The sequence below is a fragment of the Serinus canaria genome, chromosome 3, assembly GCF_022539315.1.
Source record: "Serinus canaria isolate serCan28SL12 chromosome 3, serCan2020, whole genome shotgun sequence".
Lineage (NCBI taxonomy): Eukaryota > Metazoa > Chordata > Aves > Passeriformes > Fringillidae > Serinus > Serinus canaria.
The window spans coordinates 61606864-61625541 of NC_066316.1; the positions used below are offsets into that span (position 1 = coordinate 61606864).

Consider the following 18678-nt stretch of genomic DNA (forward strand, 5'->3'; position numbering starts at 1 on the left):
CAGACTACTTCACCACCACATTGAAACCATTACCCGCTATTTCAGTTGGCAAGATAAAAGTAGCAAAGAAATGTAATGTATTTTGAAAATCCACCAATTGTCAGGTAAGTCACCGTGTTATTTATTCAACTCATAAAAGTGAGGGATGTGCTTGCAGCAAGATGCCGGGAGTCCACAGAATAATTTAAAACTCATCAGCAAACCTGATAACTATTCGTTCTTGTCTGAACAAAAAATGAGTTTCCGCTACTCTTTTTTTTTTTTTTCTTTTTTTTTTTAGGGTAAAGGTCACCGAGATGCTCAGTTTTGACAGAAGTTTAAGCCATTCCGGCCTCGGCGGCTGTCTTTTTCCCTGCTGGCCCCCAGCGGAAGAGAGGAGAGGACACGCCTGCCACCTTCCCTTCCCCACGCCACAGCGCTCATGCCCGTGAGCAGCTCGGCTTCTTTTGCAGTCGCAGCCCGTGTCTTTTTTTTTCTGTGGTGAATGAACCCCGAGGAGGCAGAGCTTAGGGGACGCGGCTCCCCCACCGCCACTCTCCCCACACGGCTGCGCCCGGGCCCCCCTGCGGACGCGTCCTGGCAGGAGGAGGAGGAGGAGCCGCGGTCGAGGCCGTGCTGCCGGCGGCCGATGGCGGCTGGTGGCGGGGTCGGGCTGCTGCCCTTCCTGCGGCTGCTTGGGCAGCTCAAGGTGGGCGCGGGGCAAGGGCCAGGCGCAGGGGCTGGGGCCGGGTTCCCTCGGCAGTGCCCGGCCTGGCAGCGGGGCCGGGGCTGGCAGGGGGCGGCCGCTGGCGGAGGCCGGCGTGAGCCGGGGCTTCCGCCCGCGTTGTCCCGGCTCCGCGGGCCCGGCCGGGCTGCGGCTGCGGCGAAGACTCGTGGGTGCCACCGTGTCCCGGCTCTTCGCCTGCGACGGCCCCTTCTGCGGCTGGGTCAGGCTCCTGGCCGGGGACAGCCTTGGGGCGCCGGGCTCGGCCTTGGGGCAGGTGTTCGCTGCGAGCATCAGAGCTCTCCGGAGCGTGGAGGCCGTGGTGGGGCGGAATTTCTGCCGGTGTCTCTGAAACGAGGGCCCGCAAAACCGAGGGGTTTAACCTTTACCGTGCCATGGTCTGGCGGATACGGTGGTGTCCGCCCAGAGGTTGGAGTTGATGATTTCTGCGGCCTTTTCCAGCTTAACTGATTGTGTGATTCTGTGACACGAGCGCAGAGAGTACCGCGGACGGGATGGGTGTACAGGAACGTGGCAAAGCCAGAGAGCGTCTCCGACCATATGTACAGGATGGCGATGATGGCTTTGGTGACTGAAGACAAAAACCTTAACAAGGACAGGTGAGACTGCCTCTGCTTATCACGACCATATGTTAATATTGTGGGAGAGCTGCAAACAAAATGTTAAAAGAAGCTGTCGTCCCAAGTAAGAGCTTTTAAATCACGCTGAAGGAATTTTAAATCCTTTCCCCTCTTCCCTCTATACTTTAAGCAGTGTCCTGTTTACCTGGTTGTTTGAAAGGGGCTAAAAACTTCTTTATTGCTTAACTGTGAGTGTTGAGGCAAGTCCTTAGTGCAGAGGCTCAAAGCTGGTCTTCTTTCAAGCAGTAAATAAACAGGCTGAAGACCCTTGTTAAAAAACAATGTCAAGCAACAGACAGCCACGTCAGAGCCCTAGATTGTGTCAATTTTGACAGGCTGAAGGAGCACTCAGCAGCAGTTAGGATCCCCAGAAAGCCTCTAGGATAGCAGAGAAAGCTCTAGCAGCTGACATGAAGGCTTTTTTGACTATTCTGCTGCAGACTGGCATAGCTGCAGAGCTGTGAGTGACAGATTATATACTGAATTTGGGTTTGCTCCAGATTAACTTCTACCTTTTGCCGGAATCATGTGAAGTGTATAGTGTTGTTAATTACCACAACATCTCCAAAAGCCAAGTATACAAAAGCTAAGTACATTACTTTTAAATATTATGCTCTGGTACACAGTGTGTACTTAAATCTACATTTACAAGCAGTAGATACTAGAAATCATGTCCAGGTGGAAAATAATTCCATTAACAAAAAAGTGAAAAATGTTGTATAAAGTTTAAGAAAGGCTACAACAAACCTTTCGAGTATATGAAGGGGGATAAATTCTGCAGTCTTTTAGCCTTTTGGATAAGTTTTCAACTGAAAATGCTGAAAAACTAATTATTCTGTCCCTCCTTCTTGTCAGATGCATACGATTAGCTTTGGTTCATGATATGGCTGAATGCATTGTTGGAGATATTGCTCCTGCAGATAATATCCCAAAAGAGGAGAAACACAGGAGAGAAGAGGTATGAACGTAAGGTGTGAAGCCACAGCTACAGAGCATTCTGTGTGTTTTTATGTTCTGGTGGTGGTGAAGGAACACCCCAAGCAATATAACACTGTCATTGGCATTGGACAAGCCTGCCACAACCAAGTAGAGTTTTCAGCTCATTGAGATTTTTGTACCTGTAACATTACCAAGTACAAAGTTAAGGAAGAGTCTTTGAAGTAATCTTCACCTTGGACATTTATTCCTGAACTAGCTGCAGTTTTAGTAAGCCTGAATGAGTCATGTTCAGCCTCCTTACTGAGAGGTGAGGAGCGGGGAGTAGGTGCACCGAATAGGATGGATGACAGTTCATGTCAGATTGTGTGTGTGGTGCCAGATCATGAGGTTGACAGAGACTTCATTTAAACCTTCTGCACAGAGCCTCAGATGCAGGTGTCTCTTCTGTTGTTGTGATTCTTGGAGTGCAGCGTCGCTTTATTTTTGGCCTTGCACTTATCCAAAGTGCTCTTTTGTTGTTTCTGGTTTGTGGCATTACTTGAAGAAAATGTAAACCATTTCTGTAGCTACAGCTAGAGGGCAATGTCATGCCTCAGAAACTCTTCAGAGGCTTTCTTCATTCAGTGTAAGAACACACAAGGAAATATATTAAAAGAAGAAACACCAAAATTAGTCAGTAAAGATAGTACTTCAAGAATACCAAATGCACCTTACATCTTTAATTTCCATTTTCTTAGCAAAGAGCTTACTCCTAGAGTTAGTCATGGTCCCCCAGCCCCTAGTTTTAACCAGATAAGCATAAAACAGGCCCCCTTTTATGGGTGATGAATAATCACTGGAGTGTTTGTTACACTCTTCAAAGAGCTTCAAAACACTGAACAGAAGAAACCTCTTTACTGGATGCCTCTAGAGGTTATTGTGTCACTGAGGATCAGCCTTCAGCTTTGGTCTCATTTGAATTTAGGCAAGGAAAAAGATTTCGATGCCTAGGTATGTTTAAGAAGTTTTCTTAAATATTTGCAGCTCCTTCTGCTCACATTTCAGTCAGTGAGGACTTTCTGTTGACTTTGTGAGAAGAAGAGTAAAGCATTAAATATTTAAGATGACTCTGAAATACTTTGTTGTAAAAACAGACCATGGGTAGCCACTTCAGGAGGTGGCTTGAGGTGAGTTATCAATACTCTGCTTCCACTGCACAATTCTCCTTTTTTCTGTTGGCTCTACAGCTGACATTGAGCTGGCTCCAGAGTTTGCTGCTTGTGCAGTAACTTTAACCAGTGAGTCTCACCAACACTAAGGCAGCAGAAAATGAACCTGATTAATAAAAGAAGTTTTGGGGTTTTTTTTGGAGGAGGGAGGGTGTTGTTTGGAGTAGGGGTTTTTGACAGGTAAGTAATTTTAGCCACCTGACCTTGAAATCTGGTGAGTTCCAGAGCTGGAAGGAGGTGAGAAGGAATGAGACCTTGATCCTTCAGTGGTGGCAAGCAATTTGGAACCATATTGTGACACTATATCCTGTATATGAAGTGGAGAAACAATCATGGCATGAAACCTTTGTCTTGCCTGTGATATTGGTTGTTCTAGAAGCAGTCCTTCATGTCACTGGGCAGACAATAGAGACAGCACAGAAATGAGACTGATCAACTGGGGAACGCAAAGAACGTGCAGAACAGTTTCTGGAGTCACTAGTTCTGCTGGGAGCCTGCTCCAGTGCAGGCTTCCTACAGGGTCACAACCTCCTCTGAGTATCCTGCTTCAAATCCTCCATGGGCTCCAGGTGGATATCTGCTCCACCATGGACCTCCAGGGGCTGCAGGTGGATCTTTGCTCCTCTATAGGACTGCAGGGGCACAGCTGCCTCACCATGATCTTCCTCACAAGCTGCAAGGGAATCTGCTCTTGCATCTAAAGCACCTCTTACTTCTCCTTCACTAACCCTGGTATCTGCTTACTTCTTCCTCTCACTTCTCATTCCTCCTCCTGGGTGAGGTTGCACAGGGCTTTCCCCTCCTCTTAAATATGTTATCCCAGAGGTGCTACCACCTTGGCCTTGGCCAGAGCTGTAGCCAAACATTGCCATGCCAAAACAATACAGTAATTTGCTGTGTAGTGGATGTTTCTGCTAGCTTGGTAACAACTAGATAATTATTCAGAAAATATAATTATGAAAGTGTTGCTCAGAAAATTGATAAATGAAAATGGCTTCTTTGTTTCAGACAGCTATGCAACAGCTGACCCACCTTCTATCAGAGGACCTCAGAAAAGAAGTCTATGAACTCTGGGAAGTAAGTTCGCATTCTTTTAATCCTGTGTTAAAATTCAGGGTGACCCATTCCCTTCTTCCCATGTACCTGTGAAATTGTGCCATCTCCTAGATGGCACAAGAATTTGAGATTTATTTGCCTAGAAGATAAAGCCTAACAGTATGAATCAAGGTCAGTTTTGGATCCTTTTCAAACAGAAAGCCTGGACTTTGATAAAATAACCATCTTCTGCCCCTAGCATCTCAGAGTTCCTGATCAACCTGTCTAGGGCTTGGTTTACAGCTAAAGGAAGGGTTTGTCCTCTACATCCACCCCTCTGGATATAAATATGATTTTTCATTACTTTATCACGTTCATTCATATCTGGCCATATGCAGCTTTTAATACAGGAAAAAAAAATAACGGTAGGTGATGGTGCTGTGGTTTATCTTCTGCTTTTTAAGTAATTTCTGTAGCTCTCATTTCTTTCTCATAAAGTCCATTAGACCAACTTATTTAGTAGTAACCTAAAATGATTAAGTAAACTAACGTTTAAACTAAATTGTGACAAAAAAAAATGCACTTTTCTACAAACACCAGAGATTTCTGGTCCTGGGTTCTTTAAAAGTTGTATTAGAAAGTATCTTTTGTGTTTGAAGGTGATTTAACCATTTTTATGCAAACCCACGCTGTTAATTGATAAGATCTTTTATACTTGCAAATGAGGGATGATTAAATTATTTCCAAACAATTCAAGTTTATAGTTATTGTGCTTTATCAATCCTTGTGACATAAGGTCACATGGGGGAAATTGAATCCACAACCTCTTGTCCAAGCATTCTATGTTTCTTGGAGTATATGTCCTGAATATCTTACATTCATATTCTTTTCTTCTTAGACTGTATTTAAATTCCAAATATTTGCATCCAATTTCTGCCTTTTGCTACAACACCCTGTTTGTGGTTTTGTTTTAGGTTTAGAGTTATTTTTGGGGTTTTTTTTCCTGTTGCAATTGTGTGGTTGAACAGGCAGTGGGAATGGGCACTCAGAGCTATATTTTAAGGTAAAGGGGGTAAACCAGCATCATCAGATATAGGAAATAATATGTATTTTTTTAGGGAGCACTGGTTCGTTCTCCCTTGAGAAACTGTTATAATTGAGGAAAATGAGGTTTTGATAGATAAGGTTAGTTCTGTATAATTGGGTTTTTTCTTTGGTGGTCTCAGTCTTCTCCAGTGACATTGTAAGAGCTGGTTCAGTATGGGGTTAGTTCTTTAGCATGGTAGCTTTTCATCATTCTCATTAACCATAATTTAATATGTGCACACTTTTGATAATTTGGTCTTTGTTTCTACCTTCAGGATTATTGGCACTGTGTCTGTAATTCATTAGCATGAGTGCAACCCACCTGGCAGAGAGGGTACCCTAAAAATCTACTATTCACATGTAGTCCCTCTAGTGTTAAGTGGAACAACTAGTTGCTCTTTAAGAAGAAGGAAAAAAAGAGATAAAGAAAATAACTTAGTGTGCTGATAACTCTTATAACTTAGTGTGCTGCTCTGCTCTCAGCTAGCCAGAGACATTTCCCTATTTTTTTTTTTTTTGTGAGTGAAGGTGGTCATGGACCAGAGCTGAACAGTGCTGAGTAGTACAAGATTTCTTGACACTCTTAGCAAGTCTTTCCTGCTCTCCCCTGCCCTTGTCTCTGTCTCTCTACGTTTTTCAGCTTTACAAGGACTGCTGCCTTCGATGGTCTTGGTGGGTACCTGGCGAGTGTTGTGTAGGGGAGAGGCAGCAGAAGGATGCCTCAGATATATCTTCACTTTGTAACTTAATCCCAAACATGTTTGAAAAAACAGTAGAGTAAATGAGTCAGCATATTTCAGCTCTGTCCTGCTTTTTTATTCTCAAGTGCAAAAGCATGGGAATGATTTTTAAAAGACGACCTGTGGTGTTGGAGAGACCAGTTAGTGTTTTTCCAAAGTACACTGTTATTTCAGAGTCTTAACCACCTGTGGGGAGGAAACAGTAAGTGTTTGTTTCAGCACTGTGCACAGTTGCACATCTAATAGCTGATGTTTCTTGAGGGCAGTGTGAGCTGAGGTGTGAATAACATTGGTTATATAGCACAGAGGTTGGCAACAGAGTCATACTCCCACCTAATTGTTGGAGGTGAAACTGACTTTTACAGGTGAACAGCCCTACTTCTTCTTTTCTTGAAGTTCTCCCTTGTAGTGCTGCCAAGAGTTTGTTGTCTTTGAGGGACCCTCCCCCCCTGCAAAAGAGATTATTAAAAAATAGAGTAGAAAGAAGTAGATTTAAGAAAATAAGTGGTACTTAAACAATTTAAAAATGAGGCAAAGCTCAGGATGAATAGAGAAAAACAAGATAAAAACACTGAAATGAAATTTATTATTAAAATAATGATGAAGATGTAACTGAAAATTCAAAGTACCATTGAAATTTATGTGGAATAATAAAACAATCAATCATGGCCATCGAAATCTGGATTTCTGACTTCAAAGGTAAGTAATAAGCCTAAGAACAGGCTCCTAATAGTATGCAAGACAAGGAAATGACTGTCACACTTACCTGAGCATCAGTGTGCTGGATTACAAAGCCAGGGTCTTTCCACTGTGAGTGACACTCACACCACAGTTGTTATCAAAAGATGCAGAAAGGAATGCCAAGTTCTGTGGTCAGTAGGCAAACCTCTTCCTGCACTCATGTTGCTCTTCCCTGTGGAGGTGCTGTGGATCTGGGAGTTTAGATGGTCCAGTGTGCACTTTGGTGTGATTAATGGTGATGGGGAATAGGGTCAGACCTGCCAGTGGTATCAAGGTAACCTGCGGAGAAGAAAACCCCTTTCTGTGGGCTTGGTTTGGAAGTCAGGAGAGTTAGGAAGACCTGCTTGTGAGACATCTCATACAATGCAGTAGATTTGGAAAAGAGGAAATGCAATGCCAAACCTGTCTGCAGCCATCACTGGAAGCAAATGACAGCAAAATTGTTCAAGTTGAGTAGAAATGTGAATCACTCATAAATATATACTGATGATGTCTGTAGAGAGGGAAAAGATAGCAGAGAGATTAAAGGACTTAAATTCTGAAGGGGAGGAAACCCCTTAACCACTCCCTATCTCAGAGGAGAGACATAAGGACATAAGCAGCTCAGACAGATTAGAGCAAAAAGATTAGGCAGGATGACAGGAGGAATATAAAGAACAACTCCATATAGAAACAGTAAGTGGTGAGAAAAGTGCAAAATAGGTCTTAAAAATAGGTGGTGACAGTGCATAGGCACACACTGTGGTAATTAATAGCCTTAGCCAGGCCTGAAATGATCTTTCTACATAAAATACAGTTAAATCAAACCAGTTGTTTAACTTGTGTGTCATGCAGAGTTGTCTCCATATCATTCCTGATTCAGCCAAAACAATTGGTATATTTAGAGTTAGATTGTGCAAAAGGCTGTATTTTACATCCCACTGCATTTAATATAAAATTGGCACATATTTCAAATGTTTTGCTGACCGCTGTGTGTTTGTAAAAACAAAGTTAAAGACGTAATTGTGCTGAATATTTCTGAATTGGCTTGTACTAATGAAGAAAGTTCTGGATATATAAATAGATTTTAGTGTTCGTTTTCAGAGTAGCAAAATTATTTTCTTATAACTGCAAATCTTTTCAGGAATATGAAAACCAGTCTACTGCTGAGGCCAAATTTGTAAAGCAGTTGGATCAGTGTGAGATGATACTGCAAGCATTTGAGTATGAAGAGCTGGAAAAGACACCTGGCAGACTGCAGGATTTTTTTGATTCAACTGCTGGTATGACATTTGGGTATTTTTTTTCCTCTTTCATAAATGAAATATATAAATTCCCTTTTTTTTTTTTTTCCTGACAGACATTCAGAGCAAGTGAGAACTAGTTATTTTACTCATTACTCAAGTCCCCTAATATTTCTGGGGAAACTTGATGCATTGTGAACATACCTGACATTTATCTGTAGGTATTAAACCTGAACTTAATTTATGACAAATTCCTTTTAGATCGCTTTTCACCTTAGAGAGAGGCTGAGCTTTCATTACGCTTGCATGTGTGTAAGAATGTCCCTGAAACACCAGAGTCTTCATAAAGGAGTCTTCAGTGTTCACCCATGCTCTGACAGCAGCTTATTTGTACTCTGTCAATGTTTCAGGAACCAGTGAGGTAGGGTTTGTTATCCCAAGTGAGCTGAGTGACCAGCCCAAGGTTCCTGTGAAAACCACCTCTGTGAAATGATTAAGTTCCAACTGTGTTACTTTTTATTCTATCCACTGCTTTTCATCCTTTGCAAAATACACTGGTAGTTTAAAGCAGAGATAGCTAAAATAACAATATTTATCATTTTGGCAGGGTAGTTGAACACCAGAGGAGGACTGTAAGTAACTCATCCTGTCCTGGGAAAAAGACTAAAGATAGATAAACTCTAGGGATAGGAGGACAAGCAGTCACCCAACAGAGTCCCTGACAAGTCCCATTTATACTTTGGTGATTCCCCAGGGAAATAATAATCTCTCTGTAAGACTTTGCTTAGCAAAGGAAAAAAAAGGACAACGTGAACAAAGCCGGTACTGCTTTATTTTCTAACCATTCGTCTTTGCTCCCCTACCAGAATTCAACAACTTAAATTGAACTGGTGTGTGAGTAGAGCCTGCAGCATATACCCTAAGTGCACCTGGAACTGGAGTGGTTTCCTGTAGCATGATACATCGTATAGATTATCTTGGTCAGGGTGCATCCCTTTATCAGCTCTTAAATGTTTTAATAGAGCACAAAATACAAGCTTTTTATGAAGAAGGCATGTAGCTACACTTACTCCATAGTTGGATTGAACTGGGAGCATTCACTTTCTTAAAAGAATAATTTGACATTTATTCTAAGCCTAAAGTGGTAATTCTGCTATTGTTCCAATTCCAGCCTTTCACACATGGCAAAATGAGAGCATTTTTCTTTAACCTTCCCTTTCTTTTGTTTTGCAGGGAAGTTTGTTCACCCAGAAATACTCCAGCTTGTATCTCTGATTAACACAGAAAGGAAAAAAAGAATAGCTGCCACACCTCATCCACATTCCTGATGTGTTCCTAAATGCTGTAGCCATAATAAATACTTTGGTTTATATTCTGGTCATTATTTTTTCTCCTCTAACATTACTATCTGCTAGCAGAATTTTTTTTTCCTATGCATTCACTGCTGAGAATCCCAGGACCACTTAGAGAGGAGCAGGTAGTGTAGTTGCCTCCCAGATCAGAGGTTGTGTCAGGGAACAAAATATATTTGGGGTTTTCCTTCTTTTTAATCAGCCTCTGATTAATGCAGTCTCAGTTACAAATAGATTCTCCACTGGGGAAGTCCATGTACATTTAAAAATTAGTTGATTGCAATCTAATCTGTTCATGTAATGCACTGTGTGGGGCAGGTGGTCTTGTTCTTGAATTTCCTAAACATGTATGGATTTAAGTGCCTTCAGAATGGGTTAATATCCACTCAGTGCTACACAGAAAGGAGACCATTGAGAATGTGTCTGTAGAAGCTCTTGACTGAGCTTAGAGATGAGATTTCTTTGGAGTGCACTAGCCTTAAGTGATGGTGCATAAAACTGGTAATCTCATTAATTATATTTTCTCGATATCTTTGTTTCATACAACTTTTCCCCTGTTCATGTGTTGTATCAGGGAATGGTGCCAGTATTTCCATAAGGTCTATATTTCTCACTCCCCCTCACCCCAGACTGGCAGTTTTACAGACTCCTTCACAGGTAATTAATAATCACAGAATACCTGAGGTTGGGAGGGACCTTTGGAGTTTGTGCAATCTAATGCAGAAGCCTTTACATCCATGTAGAGCTGGCTCTCTTCTCCAGGCTCTGGCATGCTGGGAGCAGTTCTCCCGTAAATGAGTTTCTGGCAGAAGTAGATGCTGATGTAGAAGTACAGAGTAATTGTGAAGTAAAGCTGTAGTGGTGGTAAATGCCATAATGAGGCCAGTGTCTGCACACCCAACTGCTGAATTGTGTGCAGCTGGAGATGAGGACAATGCCATGATTACCAAGTAGGCAAAATTTGCACTTGTAAAAATTACATGGTAGAGACTTGGAGTTCTCTATCTTCCACCTCATGTCAAATGAAGCAGCATAAAACTAAATTCAGTTGTCATATCCTTTAAAGGTAGGTAATGTATCTGAACACACATTGTCAGGCACCATGATTCAGGAAATGCTTTCTTTACATGAACCTCAGGGGCCTGACTGAAGCTCCCCAAGTGTTCTGTGGCTGGTGCCTTTCCTAGAGCACAGAGTGCTGTGCAGAGATGCTGGGAGCTTCTTGCCTCAATGGCTGGCACAGTACTCAAAATCTGCAGAGTGCATTAGTCTGGTTCAGAGGAGGTGGGAGGTGCCTGCTCTGCTCAGGAACCCCCTGGGGCAGCAGTCATGCCTTGTGGCAACCCTGGAACAAGAGGTTGCACTTTGCTGAGCTGACTAGTGGTTCTTGGCAACAGATTGCCATACTGCAGAGGGGGATGGAGTGGGGCCCACCGAGCTTTTGTCAGCATTTTTATTCCACCTGGATGCACACAAATGATAGTGTCCATTAGTTTGCATTGAATGCTGAGCGTGAAAGCTACAGATGCTGGAAGGGCAGAATTGAAAACATTCTCGACAAACCAGCAAAGCGGCCTTGAAGAGATGTTTGGTAGAAACACACCCAGCACAAATACTACCCAAAGCAGGAACAGTCCATTCAATTCATGCAGCATAGCAGGAGGCTTCCCCATTCTGCAGGGGACTGAGGGGACAGTGAGGAACCCCATGCACAGTAATCACAGAGTGGTTTGAGTTGGATGGGACCTTAAAGATCATCTAGTTCCAACTCCCTTGCCAGTGGCAGGGACACCTTCCACTAGATTAGTCAGTACTACTGGTAAACAGAATTAAAACATCACAAAGGGTAAAAGAGAGAGAAATTTATTTTTAATAAGAATATCAAGAACTTCATTTACACAAACTATAAGTTGTCAGTTAATATCTTCCATTTTAAATAAATTCACATTTATGCACAAAACCACGTAAAACAAGCTAGAAAATTGTCACAAGAATACTAGAAAAACAATTAGATTTGCTTCCATGCTAAAAATCACACTGAAGAGGCATGTGATATAAATGTCCAAAGTTAGCTTATGTCCAGTAGAACATTACAAAAGGACTTTCAACTTCGTAAAAACTAACAAAAGCCACACAAGAAAAAACAAAAATCACTTAAAGCCACATTTTCTCACAAAATTTTAAGCAGTCTGTAATTCAAACTCACTAACACTGATTTGAAGCTTTGGCGTATGCTCAAAAAACACATCCATTCTCAAAGTAGCCAGGCTCTTTTCCATCCTGTTTACTGATAACATCGTGCCCACCTCAGTGTGTGGTGAGCTGAGCAACGCAACATGCGGACTGACATGTGCTCACTACACAGCAAGATAGTGTCACAAATGTGCTGCTCTTCCCTTAGAAAACATGTTAAAAGAATGCAGTTCAGAAAACATGCTGAATCAAAGCTGAGAGACGCCTGGCTCTTGGTGACTGAGCGAGATAATGTGGTTGGTGGAATTAACATCTTGGAGCGAAGCACAGCAAAATTTGACACCAAAAGTGAAGTTCTTACTCATCCTGTGCATGGTCAGGTGACAGGGTCTACGCTAGCAGCTCTGAAGGCATGGGCTCTCTAAGCTATGGCACGTCTGAAGCCAAATGTTTGGTTTGTATTCTTTCACTTAAGGCTGTATCTTGACAGAGGCTCATAAACATATTTTCCCTTGGTTTTGAGGGGAAAATAGGGAGGCAGAAATATTAGAGGTTCCCTCCACTCCACTTGATTTTCTAATTAAGTTCACTGCCAAGTCTTACCAAACCAAAGAGAGCAAGCAATGATGCACATTTTGAAACTGAAACCTTTCCAGCCAAAATGACAATCTGAAATCAGCAGCTGTGATAGGTTGTTTCTGTATGAATAACCATGTGTCTCCTCCTGCTCTCCTTAACTCTGCTGCCTAACGGGCGTAAGGCAATGCCAGACCGTACCACTGAAGGAGAAACAGCTTTTTGTGACAGTAAGTGATTTTAATTCTGTTAGGAAATAGATGATGTACAGACACTCCTGAGCAAAGGGCACCTGGTATGGATGGTTGACAGCTGGTGTATGGGCTACTGCTGGCAGCTGAATGCTTTGCACAGCTCTAGGTCCATCTGTCTGATGTGGCACTGAGAGGGAAGCCAGAAACCAACAGATAGAAAAAAGGTAAACCAAAATAAATAAGAAACAGAGACTGGGAGATTGTTAGAGGGAAGTTACATGTAACTGAAAACTATTTAGCCACTTAACACAGAATTTAGTGTGTTACAGCCAATGACTTGCATGTGGTTTTGATGATGTACAAAGTACCTGGTGATAAAATGGCCCAGCTAAAATAGAAATAGGGAGAGGAAGCATTTCTCCAACACAAGGCCAGGATGGCAATTTTCCAAAGCTGACAAAACCTTGTTGCACACATTGTGTGGTGAGAGAGAGCTGAAAATCATTGTCTGGGCAAGTCTCTGAAGAGAGGCATGTGGGGCTCAGGAGGGCGTGCTGTTCAGCACTGAAGCTCTTCTTCACTTTCAGGGAGCCGGGTGCCAGCAAGGGAGCTCTGAGCACTAGCATGGGCTGTAGAGCTGAGAACTTCTTCAAAACTGCCTCCCGTGTGGCTTGTCCCACCAACCTTGGTCTGAAATAAGGCAAACAGAACAGCAAGATTCTCTGCTCACACTGAAGCAAATCCCATTTCCAATCCACCCCATGGCCAAAGAGAGCAGGAAACTTCAGGCAGAGAATGCGTAGGGATGGTTCCTTAGAACAACAGCTATAAATCCAGTCAAATAAAGCAACTTCTTTACTTCATAATTTCTAAACTAGGCTGCCATCATAAAATCTGACAGTGAAAATCTGACTGTCTCATATGCTTAAAGGAGACAGTCCCTAAGTAGATCCCAGGTAGGATCCTAGACCCTAGCAGTAAACCCAATGTGGTTGTTTACCTGAGTAGCTCACACTGGTTTCACTGCTTTTTTTCCAATTCTATGCAGGCTGGAAAAGAGATGGATACTAAAATGAACTAGTTCTTTTGCTGTATGGCCCACATGCCAGCTATAGCAACAGAGCCGCTCACCAAATTCATGGGATTTTGGACAGCAGAAAGAAATGTCGTAATCAAAGGACCTGAATCCCTTCAGGCACTTATATCTGCCTAGATACTGGAATATAAAACTGCCAGTGGCATTTTCATGGGAGAAGGCAGAGAAGAGATACCAAAATACATTAATCAAACATATCCAATGTGCTTGCACATCTACTTCCAGAGTGTTTCAGGTCACTGAATTTATAATAAGTATTAAAAATAAAAATCAGTAAGACTGAATCTTTGAAAAAGAAGTTTCCTAACAAAGACAGAGCTGTATCTAAAGATTTTGAAATGATCAAGACCAAGTGATGAAGAGACAAAGCTGTTGTGACTAGGTTGTCTTGGTAAGAGAGCATTCTATTGTGGCTTTGCTTGCTGATATGCCCACTCCAAGTTGATTCAAGCCTGAAAATAGGGCAAAACCTTTTACTCCATCCTAGAATTGCAACAGAACTCAAAGACAAGCTGATATTTTTTCAACCTCTCAGCCACTGAATGCTTAGAAAGATTATTTTAATTAAATGAACCTTGTGTTCTAAGTTTCCAAAGGGTTAATCCTATGTAATCCTGTTTCTTTAGCTAGCACAGCAGCTTACCTAGCTTGAAAGTCCAATAAAGCATTTAATTCATCAGAGTTCAGATTTTCAGAAAAGTTGAGAAGAATGAGGCGCCCTGGTCCTGTTTGATTTCCAGGGGAAAATGAAGTAGTATACTCTCCCAAGAAAGCTGCAACCCAAAGTCCAGACTCCAAGAGAAAATAAAATTTAATTTGAAATTTGACTTCTAAATGTTATGAAACCTGAACATCAGTTTTGGCAAACTGCAGAACACTGTAGGATCACTGAAGATTTGTAGCTGATACAGGGGTTGGAAAGATTATAAGACTACTGCTGTTCTTTTTTCAGGGGCCTCTCTCTGGGTAGTTCTTCACTTTTTGAGACCACAAGAAAACCCTAGAATTGAAGGGTAACTCCATGATTTCTCCCCCATCTCCTGGTCTTCCTAATCTTGCAAGCCTTGGAACAGAGGTAGGAAAAAGGAAGAGCAATGCTGAAACATTCCCATTTGTCTGCAGTCTATCCTGGTGGCACCCTAGATCCATGACTCCAGCTTCCCTTCCCCATTCACATAAGGAAATAAATGAAAGAAATGAAAGAATGGAAAGAAAGAGAAAGAGAAAGAGAAAGAGAGAAAGAAAGAAAGAGAAAGAGAAGAGAAAGAGAAAGAGAAAGAGAAGAGAAAGAGAAAGAGAAAGAAAGAAGAGAAAGACCGAACGCCACGAACAAAGAACGAAAGAAAGAACTCACGACAAGAAAGAACGCAAGCAAACGAAAGAAAGAAAGACCGAAGCCAGAAAGAGACAGACAGACGAAAGCACGAAGAAAGACCAAGACCGCACTCACGCCCACTCCCTCAAGAAAGACAGACTCCCGAAAGACGAACGAAAGAAACGAAAGAAAGAAGAAAGATTTTGAGAAAATGTCAGTGAGTTTGTCAATAAAGATAGACAATTAAGGTTCCATGAGATATGGAGGATTATTTCAGACTCAGAACTTACTGTATTGTCCTGCTTAATTACAGATTTCTTAAAGGATGATCACTCTGAACACAACAGGCTGAGCTGGCATGACAAATACTCTCCTCTAGAACACCTTTGCTTAATCAACAAAATAAGATCAGACTTCTCAAGCAGATCACTGTGAGTGGAAATGGTCTTCAGAGCTGTGCAGTTTGAATTACCTTTTTCTATTTTTGAATGACACATTGAGATGACTGGGAACAGACACTCCTTACCACCACTATTTTTGGCATTTCCAAGGCCACCTGCTTACTTTGGCAGGCATCAGAAATAATTTCTTAGCAACAAAGCAAAGGAAAACAATTTCTTTGCATATTGCCTTCATTTTCCATTAGTGTTCAATTAAATTCTTGATGGAACAACAAACTAAATCAGTCTCCTGTACAAGTGATAAGGACAGCTAAGCTGTCACACTTTAACACACACAGGCATGCACACACTCTGCCCCCAGCCTTTACCTTAAGGCTTGTGACAGTGGTTTCAACCTTCTCCTCAAAGGATTTGAAAGTTGGAGAATTCCTAGGAGAAAAAAAGTTGAAGGGAGGAAAAAGAGTCAATTGCCAGCATCATGGGATAATTCCACAATTTGATCAGGTCTTGCCAGGCAACACTGCCAGCACAGAATGAAGGCTGGCTGGCAGCACAAGGCTATGAACACTCACTTGTGCTCTGTCAGTCAAATCCAATTATGGTAATTGGATGAGTACTTTTTAGCTACAAATTTTCAAAAGTAGAACCTGCATAGTAATTGAAACCAAATTATAAGTGGCCTGCCTACTCTATGATACATTTGTCATGTTCTCAGAAGAACAACCAGACAATGCTGCCTGTAATGCTGCTTTTCTATGGCTTTATCCATTTGTATTGTTGCTGTAAAGAAATAAACATTCTTTTCAGCTGATGAGCAAGTTCATAACCTACATTATTAAAAAGATGCCAAGTTTAATGTCCTAAGGTTGGGAAGAAGGAGATTAGAACCACGTGGGAAGTGGGTCCCAAATGCCTTTGAGGAATCCTGCCCTGCCCCCCCCTTCCCTGTGATTTTGTCACTGCTGCTTTCAAAGACAAAGACTTTAGAGAGACTGTGTTCCTAAGGTGCCTCTCTGACTAAGCTAAGCTTTTCTCTGTGTGCACCCAACACAATGGAGACTTGGACAAGTCTACAGTGGGTGAAGGGGACCTTCTTCTGGTTCTCTGCTCCTTGCTTGGCACCTGAGAGCTCATTTAAAGCATACGTTGTGTTTCATTATTAGTGAATACTCTGAAGCTCAGGCACTGTTGTCCAGCACAGTTCCTCGTTGTGCAAATACATTTATATCATATCCCCCCATCAGGCTGAATTAAAATTACCCCAATTTAAGAGAAGGGCAAAGAGAAGCCAGTTGAAAAAAATAATGCAAATTTAATTTCTGTTATTTAGATGACAGATTTTTTTCAAAGGGCAAGAAGGGTCAAAAGGAGACAGAAACTGAGTTTTATAACTTATATTTGATCCATAGGTCACATTGGTTAATGCTTGCCTTAAACTACCCACCTGCTGAAGTTGAATGAATCCATCATTTAGTTGTGAGATTGTTTTTCATGCATGCTTGGCACGGAGTAGGGACAGTAATGTATTTAGAGGCCAAGGGAGTTAAAAAAAAGCTGGATACTAATTTTATTGAAAACAGTCAGAGCTTTACTTGAACAGACGTCAATATTTGGCTGCAGTCAAGTAAAGCGTGATTATAGCCATTAAAATATGAAAGCACTCATGTAAAATCCCTACATAGGAGCATGATCCAAAGCCTGTTGGAGTGGAAAGCATCTCTGACGTTAATGGGCTTTGGATGATGTTCTAGAGACTGCAAAACAACTGAATTTCAGATTCAGTAATACAAACCTGATAACAATCAGCTACCCAAATATATCTCAGAACTGCTTCATCTACTCAAAGGCTTGTACAAGAGATTAAGCAGTTAATACAATTAAAATGAAAAAAAAACCAAAACAAAACAAAACCACAGTTAGCCTGTCCTGCAGCCCTCATCTACATGAATAACATAATTGATTGAAGTGAGACTTCTCATCCAACTAAAAACTGCAGGATCAGGATCAAAGTATGCAAATCCCCCCTCATTACTCTGTTGAACATCACCACAGCAAATAGAATGTGGGTAGCACATTACCTCATTGCAGGCATGCTTATGGAATGGCGAATAGAATAGCTGTGGGATGAAAGAAAAACATAAGAAAAAACCAGCTGTAAAATCCAATTTCCAATATGATCATCATGTATTTTTTTAACTTAGCTTTAAATGTACATACACATATAGTCAAGAGAGCTGGTATTCTTCCTCTTCAGATGGCAAGGGCTTGTCAAACTCAGCACTAAAGATCTTACCACCACATTTTCATGTCAACTGACCAGCAATGGGGCTCAAAAGAATGATGCAAAACAGCTCCTGGCAAAATCCATTTAAATGGTGCAGACCCTGGCTATCTGCAGAGACACATGAGAGGGGCAAAGCGAGCCACCTCCATGTCCCGTAGTGACAGAGGACGAGCTCTGTGTTGGGCAGGAGGGATACACCCAGGTTTGTGCACATCAGCAGAGCTGGTTCAGCTGACTCCCAATCTCAAAAGGTTCCTGCACAACTGCTTACCTGAACAAGAGGTTTCTTCAGCCAGAGAGGCAGTACTCACATATCTGCACCTGTCCAGGACATTTTACTTCCTCCTTCACTCCTCAACTTTACCAAAGGTATGGAGCTATCTTCCACAGCTCTTATCCAGCTCTCTTTGTGACATTTCCCTCCTCAGACTTCCCAGCAGCAGGAGTATTGGAAAGTTGTAAGCAGAGGATGGCGCCTCTGCATTACTCAAAGATCCCCAAATCATGCTGCACACCTTTAGACCTCCAGATGCCACCCACGCTGACTGCTTGACTTACATGAGCCAAATTCTCCCATTTGAGACACCAACTCTATTTTCACTGCATCACCTGTTCCCTGCTGCTGGGAACCATCATGCCTGGTCAAAAATAAGAATCTTTATTTGAAGCTTGAGAACTTTCCATAAGCACATTTAGATCTGAGCACTTTAGGTAAAGTGTGTGATGCAAGAGTGTGTCTTTTTCCAAAAATCCCTGCATTGCTACTTTCAGATGTTGACTGACAGCTGCAGCCTGGTCTGACTGAGAACAGGGAGAGCTTTACTGTAAGCATCATCAACACTTGGCTGCAAGCAAAGCATGATTATAACATTAAAAAATCAAAGCTCTCATACAAACAGCACACGTGTTTGTTATAAACTACACAAAATCAGAGCAGCACTGAGTCTATAT

General features: G+C 42.0%; 2 protein-coding genes across 6 annotated transcripts in view; one reads left to right on the top strand and one right to left on the bottom strand.

The window, feature by feature from the left end:
- The first annotated feature begins 344 nt into the window (after window positions 1–344).
- Window positions 345–9688, top strand: HDDC2 (HD domain containing 2). Its single transcript, XM_030236310.2, has 6 exons — window positions 345–688; window positions 1202–1323; window positions 2200–2302; window positions 4500–4568; window positions 8217–8355; window positions 9550–9688. The coding sequence occupies exons 1-6, from the start codon at window positions 485–487 to the stop codon at window positions 9642–9644; spliced, it is 732 nt and encodes a 243-aa protein (XP_030092170.2). The 5' UTR covers window positions 345–484; the 3' UTR covers window positions 9645–9688.
- A 1827-nt stretch (window positions 9689–11515) lies between these two features.
- The window catches only part of TPD52L1 (TPD52 like 1), a 50835-nt gene continuing 43672 nt past the window's right edge, over window positions 11516–18678 (bottom strand). For 4 of the 5 annotated variants that reach the window (XM_018916970.3, XM_050972729.1, XM_050972727.1 and 1 more), the window contains 3 exons: window positions 17522–17560; window positions 15812–15872; window positions 11516–13321 (listed from right to left, as the gene is read on the bottom strand). In XM_018916970.3, the coding sequence (XP_018772515.1) occupies window positions 13190–13321; window positions 15812–15872; window positions 17522–17560 (232 nt within the window). In that variant the 3' untranslated portion in view covers window positions 11516–13189. The remainder of the gene's footprint in view (window positions 13322–15811; window positions 15873–17521; window positions 17561–18678) is intronic. The other variant, XM_050972728.1, reaches the window with a different exon arrangement.

Coding starts and splice junctions, on each gene's coding strand:
- HDDC2 (XM_030236310.2), top strand. CDS start 485: ATGAACCCCGAGGAGGCAGAGCTTAGGGGACGCGGCTCCCCCACCGCC. Junction 1,324..2,199: donor AAAAACCTTAACAAGGACAG/GTGAGACTGCCT, acceptor CCTTCTTGTCAG/ATGCATACGATTAGCTTTGG. Junction 4,569..8,216: donor AAGTCTATGAACTCTGGGAA/GTAAGTTCGCAT, acceptor AAATCTTTTCAG/GAATATGAAAACCAGTCTAC.